Source organism: Hypanus sabinus, chromosome 17 (genome assembly GCF_030144855.1).
Source record: "Hypanus sabinus isolate sHypSab1 chromosome 17, sHypSab1.hap1, whole genome shotgun sequence".
Lineage (NCBI taxonomy): Eukaryota > Metazoa > Chordata > Chondrichthyes > Myliobatiformes > Dasyatidae > Hypanus > Hypanus sabinus.
This window is the reverse complement of record NC_082722.1, coordinates 50362086-50379899: the sequence shown is the minus strand read 5'-3', so window position 1 is coordinate 50379899 and position 17814 is coordinate 50362086. Positions and strand designations below refer to the sequence as shown.

The window sequence follows — 17814 nt, the reverse complement described above, 5'->3', positions numbered from 1 at the left end:
AGGACTGAAAAGTTCTGAAAGTTAATTGTTTTGAAGAGCTTTAAAACTTGAATAATTCATAAATTATTTGCAAGGAATTAAGTTCTCATGCTTTTCTAAAAAAAATGGAAGAATGAATGCCTTCTAAAAGCTTGTTTTTGATTCTATTTGGTCTTAAATAATCAGCCTACATTTTCTAACAATTTTGTGATGGTGTATGCAGATAATAATAGAGCTTTTGATAGACTGGATGGGAGAGTGTAAATAATCAAACCACTTTATCTTTCAGCACATTAATACTCTGTCTTGCTCTAGAAGCATCGTCATCCAAGTTAAACCCTGTATCTCTTAAGCTTGAGGAACAAAACATCTTTCCACTATGAAAAATGTGAGTACGTTTCTGACGTCCACTAATAGCTCCCTGGCAGATCCAGCTTCAGCTGGGACAGACTTGGTTTACAAATCCACAGTGTACAAGGCTGCCTCAGTGCTGTTGGTTTCGACAATATGCGGAACTGGAATCATCGGGAATATTATGGTGGTACTGGTAGTCATGACCACCAGACGCATGAGAACTCCAACTAACTATTACCTGGTCAGTCTTGCCATGGCTGATCTGATGGTCCTAGTGGCTGCAGGATTACCTAATATTTCTGACAGTCTGATTGATGAGTGGATCTATGGGCATGTAGGCTGCATGGGTATCACCTACCTACAATACCTGGGCATCAATGCATCATCATGTTCCATTACAGCATTCACTGTGGAACGATACATCGCTATCTGCCACCCAATGAAAGCACAGTCCATATGCACAGTCTCCAGAGCCAAGAAAATTGTAACGTTTCTTTGGGTAATTACCTCCTTCTATTGCATGCTGTGGTTTTTCTTGGTAGATCTCAACGTCAACAGCAGGCAGAACGCTGAATGTGGCTACAAGGTCTCCAGGAATCTGTACTTGCCCATCTACTTCATTGATTTCACCATCTTCTATGTGATCCCTTTGATTGTGGCCTCAGTACTGTATGGGCTGATTGGCCGGGTCCTGTTCCTCAGTCCCATTCCAAACCAAGTTAATACAGGTCCTGAGCAACGGAATGAGCACCGTGGGTCAGAGCAAATCGGCTCCCACTCTTCTAGCCGAACCAGCAAGGGATCCATTTCATCCAGAAAACAGGTAATGTTGCCTTCAAAGCTAGAAGAACGGGCAAGATGCTGGTTTAGATTTAGTAAAGTGGAAAGAACTAGCTTTAGTTATGACTGTCACAAGGAAGGGAGGCAGATGAAGACAGATAGAATAGAATGTCAGGAAAACTGCCAGAAGGTTGGTGGGCAATAAAAGAAGACTAGTACCAGCACGTATGATGATTTTACAAGAATTGCAGTACCGTGCAAAAGTCTTAGGCACATATATATATACCTAAGGTGCCTAAGACTTTCGCACAGTACTGTATTTGTCAACATGGAGTGGAGAGCAAGTTTGTAAATCTGGCAGAAGCAAAGGACGTTGGGAATAGTGAGGGTGGAGTGCCACAGGAACAGTCTGGGACAGGTGACAGAGAAGGAGTGGCAGGGTGTGGGTTAGCATGGGTTCAGACACTCCCGGTCCTAAGACGCCAGGCAAGCTCATTTGGTTTCAAACAGTTGGTTTATTGCTCATTACAGAAGGTATCTCTGTTGCTTCCCACTCCCTCCCCTCTTCCTTCCCCTTATCCCATCCAAGATTTCCCTCTCCCTGTCCTCTTCCCACTCTCAATCCGTACTAGGGACCCGTATCGGAATCAGGTTTATCATTACTCACATGTCATGTTTTTTTTGCACCAGCATTACAGTGCAATACATCAAATTACTAGAATACTATGCAAAAGTCTTAGGCACCCTTGTTATATATAGATGTGCCAAAGACTGGCACAATACTCTATGTCGTGAGGAAGGGTTTCCCATTAACCATATAACCATATAATAATTGCAGCACGGAAACAGGCCATCTCAGCCCTTCTAGTCCATGCCGAATTCAGATCTGTTCTTCATCAGTTCCGAGTTTTAGGATTTTTGGGTTTTATCAAATTACCTCCATTCTGTGAGCAAAAGGTCCCAACTCAATAAGTGCTAAACATATTGTAGATTCTGTTACTGTTTTTCTGGTTTGAATTAAGTTCTAATTTTTGAGTGAATTTTTGCGCCAACAAGATGCAAATTGTTCCTGCTAGAAAATGAAACTAGGGTGTAATATGTGACAGCAAAAATGGACAGAATATTTTGGAGTATTTTGGGAGAATCTGTCTGTTGCCTTATATTGGAGATGAAATAGTTCTAAATTAAAATCAAACATCCATATAAAAATAGATAGGGTCAATGCTGACTACTGAACAGCTGCTTACATTAATCTAATTTACCAGCATTAGACCTGTTGCCTACCATACCTTATTGATTCAAGTGTTCATCCAGATGCTTCTTAAATGAGCAGGAATTTCTGTTGGTCCGAGTGGCTGCTGGATTACCTGATATTTCTAACAGTCCGACTGAGGAGTGGATCTGTGGGCATGTAGGCCACAGATGGCCATTGAGGCCAAGTCATTGGATATATTTAAAACGGAGGTTGGTAAGGTCTTCATCAGTAAAGGCACCAAAGGTTACAGAGTAGAAGCAAGAGAATGGGGTTGAGAGGGAAAACAAATCAGCCATGATAAAATGGTAGAGCAGACTTGATGGGCCAGATGGTTTAATTCTACTCTAATGCTTTATGCTGTTATGGTATTATGGTCATATACATTGTGAGAGTACATATTTCTAAGGGTGTATGACATTATCCTCTGTGAAAAGTATTTAAAATTTTCACCTGTTCACTTCTGAATTCTTTGGGTATTTACATTATAGTATTTAGAAATTCAAAAATATCCTTTGTCTATCCTGCTTGTTGGGTATCCAATCTCCATTGGTTTACTCGACATCACCTCTAAAAATCAGGATGCTGCGTTGTAGGAAACTGACATTATATTAATTATTTAAAATTCCAATTACTCTGCCTTACTTCAGAATAATGAAAGAGTAGACTGTTTTACGTGCCAGGAGATTCACAACTTTCCATTGGTTAAAGTTCGAGAGTCACTTTCTTGTCCTTTTTGCTCAGCTTAATTAATCAAAAGGAAGTACAGCATTAAAAAAACAAAATTATATCCCTGATTGGGGACAGAAAATGATGGAAAGCAAACTAATTAGTGTTGAAATCTTAATTAAAAATCATTTTCAAATGATTACATTGAATTGAAATTCAATTAAGTCCTGCTCAAAGAGGTTTATAATGGATGGAAATTGGTACTGCTTAATATCCAGTTTGTGTAATTTAAGGAAGAGCAGAATGTGCATTCTGAAAGGAAATATATTCAAGATAATTTTAAATGGCTCAACTGAATGTCTGGACTTTGCTTCACTACAGGTCACTAAGATGCTTGTGGTGGTTGTTATTCTGTTTGCTGTACTCTGGATGCCATACAGAACAATAGTCGTGGTCAATTCCTTCACGGACAAGCAATACGACAATGTTTGGTTCCTCTTATTCTGCAGGCTGTGCATCTATACCAACAGTGCTATCAATCCTGTCATTTATAATCTAATGTCTCAGAAATTCAGATCTGCTTTCAAAAGGCTGAGCAATTGTAGCCAAGGTAACACCCAGCAGCGTCCATTGTACACCACTCCTCTTAATTACAGTGCGATGCATAATACGGTCAAAGGGAGCCCCGATGTTAATGGCAAGCAACACGGTGAAAAGCAGAATGATCGTGGGAAAAGCAACAACATAAAAATGGAATCTACTTCGTCTGCAATAAAAGATCAGATATACTCCCGTGTTTAAAGTAAGACCTGCATTTAAACTAATTTGAGTCAAGTTTAACAGAGTTGGCTAGAGGAGAGAAACTGACAACACTCAAGCACACCTGCAGTACTTGTACTTTGTCATGAATACACTTTGAAGACTTCACACAAATTACCATATTTAGAAATCAGTTGACAATTTTAGTTCCTAGAATTCTCTACGGAGCAACCTTGCAACTTTAGCTCTGAAGATCTTGCTCTCAGTTTGAGAGCCAGGAACAGCTGATTGAGACATTCCACCTTTTAGCATGCTAATTATTCTGGTCTGAGTGGAACCCCCCCCCCCCCCAATTTAAAAATATCCCTCCAGATGCCAGCATCACGACTTATCCCAGACAGCACGGTGGTTATACAGGAATATTACAGGAAAGTCAGTGGGCAATGAAATTAATGGGGTTCCACTGAGAGAAATCAATTTAATTGACCAAATGGCTTCCGACGTTAATAATTCCTAGGGAACTCAGCTGCTTGTGAAACAGGAGAGAATGTTGGGAGGTGTATGTATTTGATAAAAGATTCAATTTTCCTTCCTTCCAGGTGTGCCTTATACCTGGAATCCTGTGGAATTTCTACTTGCACTGTCCAGCAGGCTCATACACCTCACTAGGTGTATTGGCCTGCTGGGGAATTACTGGGGCATATTTGAGATTCACCCTGTATATTGACTACTCAAAATTTAGCATAGACAGTGACTTTGTCTGAAATTAGCTGTACCAGCAGCAGTGCCTCGTCTTTCTGTTCATTTTTGCAGCAGGCACTCTGCTGGGATGTCCAAACTTGTCCTGTAATAGAAGCAATCCTCATCTCAACGACTGGAATGAACTGCAGCCCCTTAGAGTAAAGGAGCTCATCTATCTTGAGCAATGAATTTCAGGCCCCTAGGATGGGAGTGATTGGATATTGGAAAAGCAGAGAGAGTTATGGTGGAGACAAAGTTTGATGGTCCACACGCATTCACAAATGTTATTTATTTATTAATGATACTGTGCAGATCAGCCCCTTCTGCCCCTTCGAGCCATACCACAACCCTAAACTAATCATGAGGCAATTTATATTACCTACCTGGTGTGTCTTCAGGCTGTGGGAGGTAACTGGAGCACCAGGGGAAACCCATGCATTCAATGGGGGAGGATTATGGAGATTTCTTTTAGAATTGAACTCCGGGCTCTGAAATGCCCTGAGCAGTAATAGCATCAGACTAACCCTTATGCTACTGAAGATTTAATTTTAGATCTTTGTATTTAGTTGCCAGGCAAATGCTTGGAAAAGCAGCACTTTAATTCCTTAAAATTAGACCTGCATTTCAGGTGATTGAAGTTATGTACAAGAGTGTGTGACAGCTCAGTTTCCTGAAGTTGGGCCCTTCTTTACTGATGGCTGAACTACTTGTTGTTTAGAGCTCAGGTCACCCAGTTACAACCCATACCCCTCCCATAGTTGAAAGATGTGCGAGTTACATGGTCCGTTATTTGTGAAATGTACACTGTACAAGGGGCCATAACTTTAAGGTGTTGGGAGTGAAGTGTAGGGAGGATGTGAGAGGCAGCTTTTTATTTTAAACAGAGAGGGGTGGGTGTGTGAAACACTCTGCCAGGGATGGTGACAGAGGCAGATACAGAGGGACTCAGATAGGCAAGGATGAAAGCAAAATGAGGGCTATGTGGGAAGGGTTAGACTGATGTTGGAGTACATTAAGAGGGGCTTAGGGCCTGCACTGTGCTGTAATGTTCTTTGTACACTATAAGACGTCTTTCTTGATTCATTAATTATAGCAAGCAAGGCTACTTTTGCAGTGGCTGAACCAGCTGGCGAAAGTTATGGGTAACAGATTGCCAGGTGAACAGGCTAGCAATTACAATTAAAACTTGCACAGATTTCACTTTGAGTCCAATTTTAAGCCTATCTTTCAGTTTCTCAGCACTTCGCTTTCAGCACCACTGTTCATTAATTTAAAAATTGTGAATTTGAAGTATGTGTCTCAGTCTGAAGAGTCAGAGTGAGACAGACAGGCAGACATACAGACATACAGACATACTTTATTGATCCCAAGGGAAATTGGGTTTCGTTACAGTCGCGCCAACCAAGAACAGTGTAGAAATACAGCAATATAAAACCATAAATAATTAAATAATAATAAGTAAATTATTCCAAGTGGAAATAAGTCCAGGACCAGCCTATTGGCTCAGGGTGTCTGACACTCTGAGGGAGGAGTTGTAAAGTTTGATGGCCACAAGCAGGAATAGGAACGTCACTGAGCTTCCTATGACGCTCAGTGTTACATCTTGGTGGAATGAGTCTCTGGCTGAACGTACTCCTGTGCCTAACCAGTACCTTATGGAGTGGATGGGAGACATTGTCAAAGATGGCATGCAACTTGGACAATTGGTAGAGGGCAGGGTTTGATTCCTGTCCTCATCTGATTCTCTAACTCAGCCATTTTTTTGCAGGGAAAGAGTGATGAGGAAGAGGGGTAGGCAGCTGGAGAGTAGTGATGAAAGAGAATGCTTCACTGGCATAAATAAAACAAAATGTGAGGAAGCTGACCCATCAGTTTGGAACAGCTTGAATGAACACCCAGCTTTTATGACCATTGGAACTTCATGGGATGTAGCAGGAATTGGTGATGCCAGTGGGGAGGAAGCTTGAATTACTCCAGTGCAAAGTTGTTCCTCGAGGATACAAAATCTTTGTTATAAATATTATTGTCCCTTCGGATATTGGAGATCAATTAATGGACAGTTAGGATACCTTAATATTAATAGTTTTTATTAAAATGTGTCCTTTATTCTTCAACCTTCTAATGGTTAAAGTTCCTCCCTGCACCCTTTTGGTGCATCGGGTGGCAACCTCTCCATTTCTTCAGCATTTTGCCTGTTTTACGAGGCTGAGTTTGCTAGCTCGATGCTCAACCCAGCACAGGGTGGAACTCATGCAAGGAGCTGGCTGGATTCGAACCCGAGACCTCTTGCCCCAAAGTCCGGGTGTGGATGCCACTTCACCATCAGGACAGACCCTAATCGTTAGGCATATGCTCCCCCCCCCCCCACAACATTGTGCCTCTTTTGCAGAGCGTTTCATCCTGCTGACTCCATATGCAATATGGCGTGCTCTGGAGTTTTTGGATGGAACTGCTGTCCCATCATGAGATCATTTTATTCTTCGTAAATGTTACTGATTGTATATTCTGTGCACTTTATTGTGTATTCTCAGATAGATTTGTAGATATCAAATAGTTCAGGTGCTTGCCATCTGTTTAAACTACTCAATTATTAGTTTATGATATGCATGAGGAGATCTGCTTGATTAAATCCAGTTCACACAGCAATGCTAATGTATTTTTAATGGTACAAAATACGAAGATTACAGCAATGTTTTCAGCAAAATATCAGAATATATCAGAATTTAGATGTTATGTTATTGGCTCTGTTGCGTGCATACAAGTCAATGGAGAATGCTGGTGTGTAGGTTATTTTTGTTCTAAAGCTATTTAATTGTAAATCACAGTAAATAACATCTGATAAATGGCATTGTGTGCAAGTGCATGAATAGTTGTGCAAAGTGCAATTAATATTGTAATATTCAAGGCATTGATAATGTGTTGACATAATTATCCAATCTAGACAGCATCTTACAGTCTAACATGGAGTAGTTTTAACAATCAAGATTCTGACCGCATTTCCAGGATGCAGCTCGCCTTTATGTTTTTGGCAGGACAGGGCAGGCGGAATAAGAATGATTCACAGAACCAAGTTACTTTAGAAGCATTTATTTTATTCATTGCTTATTCCTTCTTATGAGAAGTGAACGATTAAACTTTGGTATACAGAACAGTCATAGTCCTTCACAGATTTACGGTATGAAACAAATTAAGCCATTCTAATCTTATGCTTTAAACCACTTATTACCTGTACCTTGTTAAGCAGTTATAAGGTGTGAAGAGAACGTTAATTATTGAGCTGAGCTGGGGTCTCTATTTGCTTCACAGGGCAGTCAAACAGGTGAAGCTGTTCACTGCAAATGTCGATCAACAAAAGCTGCTCTACATTGAGACTAATACTGTAACTGCCTGTGCACCGTCACCAAGCTCCTAATCACATTGTTTTTACTAGAAACTGCTAAGGCAAAATATTTTGTGGACTGATGGGTAAATTTTAATATATGAATGGAGTGACATAGTGGAGCTTTGGTACCCTGTTAATTGTACAATGCAGAATGTTGCATTATTTATGTCTATTTTCCGAGGCTTTCTGTACGCTGATGTTAACTGTATGATTGAAAAACATAAGTGGGTGTAGTTTAACCCAATAAATTCTTTGTTCCAAGTGTATCATTTGTTTCTACCTGACTTCAATTGTACCACTTTAAGACAACAAATTTGTATTGTGTTGTTGGAGGCATTATGTCCTGGACTCTTAGTGAAAGGTAGACATGCATGTGATATTTTAGCTTTAAAGAAAAGTTTAAAAAAAGCATATGCTAACATTTTATTTGATCTGATGAATCTGATTTTGGTCCCATTTTTTAGTTCCCCAAGTGGAAATTGTTCTTCTAAGGAAACCACTTTCTCAACTAGTCCCCTGTTTAAACCAGTTGGTGGAAGCTCTTGGATTAACAAAGTTCCAGGTTTAATGCCCAGTTGTGGTGATTTTATATAAGGTTTTTAGTAGATAATTTCAAGTATACAACGGTGAGTCCAAACAATGCAAGTAAATCCGGAATAAACATTTCTAACCACAACTCTACATTTTAATATCTCTTTCCAGACTTCTAAGCTTTGTTGCTAAGCTAAGTCCACCCACTTTTCCCATCTAAAAAACTTATACTTATTAAAAATATTTATAAGAATAAATTGTGCAATGCCTTTTCATTCTTATGTTCATAGTCAATGCTTTCAGTGCTGTTCTATTAAATTCCTTAAAATTAAAAGGACTGTTATCACTCATATGGCCTCCTTTGGTGACGCACCACTGTAATAATTGAGGCCTTCCTCAGCCAACCCAGCCTCTCTCTAGAGTAGCAGAAGAGCCTTCTCCTGTGGTCCTTCCTCACCAAGAGACTGTGGTGGTGCAGCACATACTCATTGTTGCAGAAGTGTTCAGGACAAGTAACAGGTGAGACTGCACTACCAGTATGGCTACACGGGTCCAGCAGAGGGTGAATCTGATAAAAGTCTCAGAATTCACAGTTTCCAGTAGGAAGAGATTTCTTTTGAATAACCCAATATAATAAATAGTATTTGAATTCACTTCCTTAGCAAGATTAAATTTTGCTTCTTTGCATCTATTTTGCTATTTTTGTTCATGATTGTGACCACTAAAAGTTACTCGACTCCAACTGTTTGTTTGATCTCTCTACGTACCTAATAGTTACGTATGCATAACATATAGAAACTAATATTCTAATAAATATTTATAAAATAATATTTAAATAAATACACATGAATATGTAGAGTGTAATGTATAATATACAATAATGTACACAAAATCATTGTTAGGAAACATTCATACTGACAGTGCATGTTAATGCTGATGTGCGGTTTACTCTTTGATAAATTAGAACATCACAATACTTCAACACAGAATTGTTAGTTATTTCAGTGAAACACTCAGAGATAACCTTCAACCGTATGCTTCACCTAATGTAAAAACTAATCTCTGTGACCATTGGCAAATGGATGGTCACAATATCTTTTTTTGTCATATAGTCACAAATGTTTTGTTACTAACAACTGTCTGCTTGGAAATTACTTCTTGTTTTTCTTTGGTGTCTGAAATTTCATCTCAGTTATTTTCTTCCCCAGGCTGAATGGAAATACGTTTGTTCAGTGCTGATGATTGCTATTTGATTTCTTACCTAATCCTTGGCTGAAATACGAAAAGGGAATTAAGGCAACAAGAAAGTAATAGTTCTGACAAAACAAATCTGTTTATAGACAGTAAATAGCTGCACTAGAGGATCTTCTTAAAGGTCTTTCAGAATTTGATAATAGATAACATATTACGCTTGACACACTGAAAGGAACATAATTCATTATGTGCAAATGGAAGTCAGCACCTTCATGAAATTTTTTATGAAATAATAGATTCCTTTGTGGAGGATTTGAAAGCAGAGAATAACACATTTTAATTTTTGCCTGGAGAATATGAAGCAGAAGCATAAAAGTCCTCTGGACCAGTTAACATCAGCAGGTCATACCTGCTGGAAGTATAACCAGACTCATTACAGGCACATCCTGTTTTGAAAATCAAATTGCATAAGGACGATAGAAAAGGAACAGAGGATGGCTGTTCATCTCCTCAGTCCCTCTCTGCATTCAACGCTGTCATGGTGATCTACCCCCAGCTTAATCTCCTCTTCTGTCCCTGATCTCCCCAAAGTGTATCTATTTCCTAGACCCCCCCCCCCCCAACCACAGAGCTATGTACCCTGCAGCAGTATCTGAGATCAATGGCAGGACCAGGTCATCCAGGAATGAGGAATGTGACATGGACACTGCTGTCCCATTGTCCCACTTCCTCTCTCTTTCCCTCTTGCTCTCACTCTCTAACATCTGCACTTACGAATACACACACACACACACACACACACACACACACACACAGCCAAGACTATGCAGACAGGACATGCACATGCACATGCACATTGCATGTCTTCTGAGTTTGTGTTTTTATAACAGACTCTGGCCCTCACGTGTTTAACCACTTACATGCCTTTTTTATTTTCCATCATCCTAGACAGCCCGTTGGGGTCAAGGACAATCTGGTTTGTGGGATATGAAGAGACTGATGGGGTTTTTGTGTGGTATACGTGGTTATTACAAAGAACTCCATTTGCAGAGATGCAATATTTGTTAATTTTTATTAGAAAGAATAACTTATGGTGGCTGGGCTGCAATGCCTCCCTTACAGCTACCTTTCAGAGAGTTCGACTGCTTCCGGCACCTACTAATGTTGAAACCAAGAGTCAGTCACAAGACACATTCCTACAGCCCGGGCAGCTGTAAATTCACACTTAGCTTTTAGATAAGAACTGAAGTATGAAATTGTAATGTTTGTAATCTGTATGTGAGATAACTTTGAAAGAGTATGAGGACATAAAGTCAACAGCAGGTGAATTTAAAGGACTGTAGAAAGGATGTGATTGCACTGAAGAGGGTGCAGAGGAGATTCTCCTTCTGTTATGAGAAGAGAATGGCCAGTCTGCATTTGTTTTGCATGGAGCAGTGGAGGGGTGAGGTCCAGACCCATTCTGTGTTGGATAATGCATGCAGCACACACAAAATGCTGGATCCCCCGGTGGCCACCCATTTCAATTTTACTTCGCATTCTCATTCCTGCATGTCAGTCCATGGCCTCCCCTACAGCATCAATGAGGCTACTTAGGTTGGAGGAGCAACACCTCATATTCTCTCTGGGTAGCCTCCAAACAAATAGCATGAACATCAATATCTCAACTTCAGGTAATTGCCCCCTCCCCTTTCCTTCACCTTCCCATTCGTTTCCCTCTCTCACCTTATCTCCTTACCTGCCCATCACCATCTCTGGTGCTCCTCCCCTTCTTCTTTCTTCCATGGCCTTCTACCCTTTCCTATCAGATTCCCCTTTCCTGAGCCCTTTAATTTACCCCTTACTTTACCCAATACCTACCACTGTGTACTTCTTCCTCCCCTCCCCCCACCTTCTTACCGTGATTTCTTATCTTTTTTTTCTAGTCCTGATGAAGGGTCCTGGCCCAAAAGGTCGACTGATTTTATCATGTCTGTGTTTTATAATGCTGTGATTCTACGATGGTTCTGATGCAGAAAAAATCGCTAGCCTGTGTGTAAAGAGGTTTCTGTGAACACAGAATTTTGGGGGTCTGCATTCTTTAACAGTGGAATGCGCTGGATACAACCCTCAATACAAAATACAGAGAAAACTCTTTTTGCCATAGGCTCTTTTTTGTCGTCAGCAAATTGATGCACATTTCAATTCCTGCAATATACTGTACGAAAATAGATAACATTGCTGGTTGGAAGACTGCCTGGTTTAGATTATAAAATTATTATACTTTTTTTATTTAATGAATTTATCCCTAGATTTTTTCCCCTCCCATGCATCTCTGCCATGTGACCTGCTGCCAAACTTATTCATCTTGAATTAACTAGTGAACTGCAAGAGGCCTGATTCATCTCTGTCTTTTCCTCTGCACCACGGGTAAGCAGTTGCTGTCTTTGGAAACACCCTGCTGGAGCTCATATCCCTTCTTCAATTAATACAGTAAATAAAATGCTTAGCCTGGTTTATAGTCAGCCTATTGCAATGGGAAATCAATACTTTCCGTAGTGAAGTCAGAGGGAAACTAATTCCGGCCACCTCCTTGGTGCAATGCAGGGGATACTTTGATCAAGTTGTTTTGAGGGCAATCATTATTTGGTGCTCTGGGACAGATAGGTTTACCATATGAGAGTGACTAAACTGTTGAGATTAACAGTAAGAACTTGCAAATGTAGATGGAAGTGCATGTGGAAGGATTTCCTCTCAACTGTCTTTCTGACTCTACTGATGAGTTAATCTATCATGCATCAAGCTTGTCTTCTACATTGACGCTGAAGTGTTTCTCATACCTGCTGCTACGTGAGAACAGTGTGTGTTTTGCCGGTGACCTTTATTAACCAGAAATTGTTGATTGCAGTGCACAGAATAACTTCCTTGTTGTTTGCTGTGGTGTGGATAATGTAGGTGACAACTGACTCCACAGTGACTAATTAACAGTGAAAGAAGAGTATAATCACTCATTTACCAACTAACAGGCCAGGACTGGGAACAGTCAGAATACCTGGCAGGATAACACAATGATTTTCCTTTTCTGAAATAAATACTGCATTTTGCTAACAGACAATAAAAACATTTAGAAAATTCTGCATCTTCATTTGCCCCATGCATTTTTCTGGTGAGCTAGTTTGAAATATTACAATGCACACTATTAATTTTCCATTCTTGATTGCATACACTATCAGCCTCATAAATGTTACTTAGGTGAGATCATGAACAATTTTTGTCTAAGTTGTTGCATGTATTGAATGGGGTTGTAGCTCCTTTTTAGTGAGAAGTACTGGGCATACCTATCCTTGAAGTTCATATGAAACACGGCTTTCTTCTAAGTAGATGTGTGAGCTTGGAGGCCCAACATGCTAAATTTTCAATCTGGATTAAAATCTTTAAGGTCAAACAAACCACCACAGTGAAGCTCCACAATGATATCACAGTTCAAAATAAGCTTAATATCAAAGTAGATATTAAGCGCAGCTCCAAGATCCGTTTTGTTGTGGGTATACTTAGTTCATCCATGAAACATAATAGAATCTAATGTTCTATTAATAGGAGTTTAATGCTGAGAAGTGTGAGGTTCTACATTTTGGCAGGAATAATCCAAATAGAACATACAGGGTAAATGGTAGGGCATTGGGGAATGCAGTGGAACAGAGAGATCTAGGAATAACAGTGCATAGTTCCCTGAAGGTGGAGTCTCATGTAGATAGGGTGGTGAAGAAGGCTTTTGGAACGCTGGCCTTTATAAATCAGAGCATTGAGTACAGAAGTTGGGATGTAATGTTAAAATTGTACAAGGCATTGGTAAGGCCAAATTTGGAATATTGTGTACAGTTCTGGTCACCGAATTATAGGAAAGATATCAATAAATTAGAGAGAGTGCAGAGACGATTTACTAGGATGTTACCTGGGTTTCAGCACTTAAGTTACAGAGAAAGGTTGAACAAGTTAGGTCTCTATTCATTGGAGCGTAGAAGGTTGAGGGGGGATTTGATCGAGGTATTTAAAATTTTGAGAGGGATAGATAGAGTTGACGTGAATAGGCTGTTTCCATTGAGAGTAGGGGAGATTCAAACGAGAGGACATGATTTGAGAGTTAGGGGGCAGAAGTTTAAGGGAAACACGAGGGGGTATTTCTTTACTCAGAGAGTGATAGCTGTGTGGAATGAGCTTCCTGTAGAAGTAATAGAGGCCAGTTCAGTTGTGTCATTGGATAGGTATATGGACAGGAAAGGAGTGGAGGGTTATGGGCTGAGTGCGGGTAGGTGGGACTAGGTGAGATTAAGAGTTCGGCACGGACTAGGAGGGCCGAGATGGCCTGTTTCCGTGCTGTGATTGTTATATGGTTATATGTTATATGGTTATAATAATAGAATTAATGAAAGACCACACCCACCAAATGGCCAAACTGTGCAAATACAAAAGGAAAATAAATAAATAAACAAACAATAGATATCAAGGACATGAGCTGTGATGATCAGTAAGCATTCCATCCATTGGATCAGTAACTGTCGTCACTGGTGGGTCACATTTTGCTGCAAAGAAAATAGGGGTATTATACTGGATTTGAGAAGCAGCACATTTTGTAAGTGGCTACGTATATGATTTCACAGCCTAAATATTCATTTCTGGCAGGTATGTTATTGTGCACTTTGCTTTGAATTGAAGCGTGAAGTTAATCAATAAGATGCCAAGAAATGGAGGAGTCGAGGGCAGCAGAGATCAGACATGCAAAATTGAATTTGAAGCACGCTATAAGAATCCAGTGTGAAGACTTAATCAGACGTCTATTTTATATGACACTGTCCACCTCAGAGTGATCAAGCGGCACCAGTTCCTTCCTGGCAGCTCATCCCTCGAGTGGTTGGGATAGCAAGCCAGTGTTAACACTGCCCGGGAGGCTATTTGCCGGCAGTTTTCACAAGAACACAAAAGAAGTAGGGGTGGAACAACTTCATTCAGATCCATCCACAATAGGAATGGTTGCCATCTCTCACCTGAATTTTAAATGATAAACAAAGTGCTGGAAATCACAAACACAAGAAGATCTGCAGATGCTGGGAATTCCGGGGCAACACGTATAATATATTGGAGGAACACAGCTGGTCAGGCTACATCTGTGGATGGGAGGAAACAGTCGACGTTTCAGGCCGAGACCTTTCATCAGGACTGGTTAGAAAAAGGAGATGTCAATGCTCCAAATGTTTAAAACATGACCTCCTAACTTTAATGCTCAGTGAACCCACTATTTAAGGCAAATATATTGTACTCCTCTTTTACCATCCTATCTACTTGTGCTACATCTTTCAGGCTGATATAGACTTGCACTTCAAAATCCTTCTGTACATTAATGCTCTTTTTTTAAAATTAATTTTTTAATGTTTCTACACTACAACAGAAAAAACCCCAACAAAATGGAGATTTATGCAGTGCAAGACAAATGTGTCTAATATACAATTCATAGCAATACAGAAAAAGCACCCAAAATGAAATCATATAAAGTTAGTATCCTCCCCACCCTCCCACTACAAACCTCCAAGCTAACCATTACAATGTAAAGAAAAGTTAATCAAAGTTTTCATCACCACAGAGCTGTAAATATTTTAAAAAATGCCTACTACCTAAAGTATAATGTATTTCACATTAAAAAAAGCCCTGTACAACTTAACCAGGAAAAAAAGCTGGAAGTAAAGGATTGTAGTGCAAAAAAAGGATGAACCTTTAATCTAAAGAGGAATTGTGAAAATATTCAAGAGAAGGTCCCCACACCTTATGAAACTTTATGGCCAAATTAAGAAGTGAATAATGAATCTTTTCACGGTCTAAGCAGGACATAATGTCTCTAAGCCATTGAGCACGAGTGGGTGGGGCAACATCTCTCCACCTAAGAAGAACTAACCGTCTAGCCAAAGGAGTTGCAAAAGATAATGTTCGACTTTTAGTCGGACTCAAATGCATGTCAACTTCAACCAAGGTGCCAAAAAGAGCAATCAAAGGGTTAGGCAAATGGCAATTAAGAATATGGAATAAAGTAAAAAAAAATGCTCTTAAGGGTCTTGCCATACTTTCCTCCTGGATTTGACCTCCCAATGTGCAACACCTCACATTTGTTCAGATTAAACTCCATCTGCCATTTCTCTACCCACATTTCCAGCTCGCCTATATACTTCTGAATCCTTACAGTCTTCTTCAGTATCAATAACTCCAACAGAATTATGAATGAGCCCACCAATACTTTTATCCAAATCATTTATATAAATCACAAACAACAGAGGTCCTAACAGTGATCCTGGCATGTCATTAAAATACCTTTATCATGGTAAGAACTTTTCTATTTACCGTATCCCACTAAACGTGATAACTAGCCTTTATTAAGATTTTCTTTATTAAGATTTTGATGGGATAAGCAACCAATAAAGAACTGAATGTGCCCACAAATGAGCATTGAGGTAAATTGAGCAATTTCCTACATTTGCTGAAGGGTTTTGGCCCGAAATGTTGACTGTACTTTTTCCATAGATGCTGCCTGGCCTGATGAGTTCCTCCAGCATTTTGTGTGTGTTGCCCGGATTCCCAGCATCTGCAGCTTTTCTCTTGTTCCTGCATTTGCCTTCCTGATGTAAAAACTCATTAATGTGGTGTGTATAAACCATTATTATCCAGCTATCAATATCGAGGACTAAATTTAACATCTGATTTAGTGGATAGGGGACATCATGAAAGAAATCCAAAAGTAAAAACTTTGCTTTAATATCCCCAAAAGTTTGTAAAGACAGTAGTTCCTTGTGAGGGCCTTCATTGTTACTGATTAAGATCAAGTCATTTTAATTATCACATGGGCATAAATGACTGCATCATACTGAGGAACAAACTGTGGTTTATTTATAATTAAATTTCGTTTTGGTTCATTGAGAAGCTTTTTACTTTGTTTTAAATCTAATATTCCAAATTGGCCTCCAATTACGACAACACCCCAGCTTTCGTTTCCAATGACGTTAATGGATATTAGTTGTTTAGACTCATTATTACGGTGCATGGAGCAAGATCACAAGTAGTAGGATTAAATGTTTTTACTGGGCAATTTTCAGCATGGGAACAACAAACCGGACCCGTCAAAACGAAAACATGTGCACTCAAAATCCCGCGCAAAGAAACAGAGAGTCTTCTGCATGTAGGAGGCCCATTTGATTCACCAATCAGCTGCCTGCACACTTGCCACAGACTTGCTGTCAATCTGATATGGTTTGCTGTGTCTGTACAACTACATATCAATTAAATAAATGCACGCACATGGGAGGTGAGTTAACTCGTGTAACCTTGTTGCAGTGGGAGAGAGATCAAACAACGCACATGTGTAGACAACCAATCAAGGTAAGTTATCAGTCAATAATTAGTGCTAAGAGAGTCATTGCTCTAAAATAAGTAGATTCTGTATATTATCCTGCATTTCCCCCTTTAGATTAATGTAACATAAATCTGTATATCTAACAAAACATTCAATTTCCTTTTAACAAAGCATTTTCAAATAAACATACTTTCACAATAACGGTCCATAACTAACTTCACAATACTAAAAATTCAGTCTTTCGGATGGTACACTGCTTCTTTCAGGATAGCAGCTTTGGACCTGTGGAGTGGCATCAGGTTTGGCAGCTGTCTTGTCAAAGACAACTTTCTCTGTTACAGGTGTCACATTGCTGTCAATGACATGATTATCAGTGAGCCATAAATCCAGTGGCTGTAACCTGTCTTCTTGTTGGGTGCAGCCGACTCAAGTGTGTTCTTCAGCTGAGCATTCAGTACCTTGTCCACGTGAAGACTCCATGTACGGTCTCCGACATCCAATGTGTACGTCACTGGTCCAATTCTTATAGTTATCCTATCGGATGTCCACTTGTCTTCTCAGTAATCAAGCATTAGGATTTCCTGTCCAACCTCAAAGTTGCTTGATGATTTACTTGGCAACTGGCTAAACTATTCATTCTGCACTTCCCTCCGGAAGCCTGCCTTCAGGTGGTCTATGTGAGACCTCAGATTCCTGCTCACGAACAGCATTGCAGATGTTTGATTTGTCGTCTCATTAACAGAGTTGTGATGCACGAAAAGGAAGCTGCCCACCTTGTGCTGTAGAGAAATGTTCTCCTTGTCC

At 39.8% G+C, this 17814-nt stretch overlaps 1 protein-coding gene across 1 annotated transcript; it reads left to right on the top strand.

Moving 5' to 3' along the window:
• The first annotated feature begins 358 nt into the window (after nt 1–358).
• On the top strand, nt 359–3835 carry LOC132406631 (thyrotropin-releasing hormone receptor-like). The gene is made up of 2 exons (XM_059992434.1): nt 359–1156; nt 3416–3835. Exons 1-2 carry the CDS (start codon nt 359–361, stop codon nt 3833–3835), a joined length of 1218 nt encoding a protein of 405 aa, XP_059848417.1.
• Nucleotides 3836–17814: the final 13979 nt, after the last annotated feature.

What these genes read in the sequence shown, in the direction of transcription:
- LOC132406631 (XM_059992434.1), top strand. Translation starts at nt 359, where the DNA reads ATGAAAAATGTGAGTACGTTTCTGACGTCCACTAATAGCTCCCTGGCA. An exon ending in CCATTTCATCCAGAAAACAG is followed by an intron (nt 1,157 to 3,415) that starts GTAATGTTGCCT and finishes GCTTCACTACAG; the next exon opens with GTCACTAAGATGCTTGTGGT.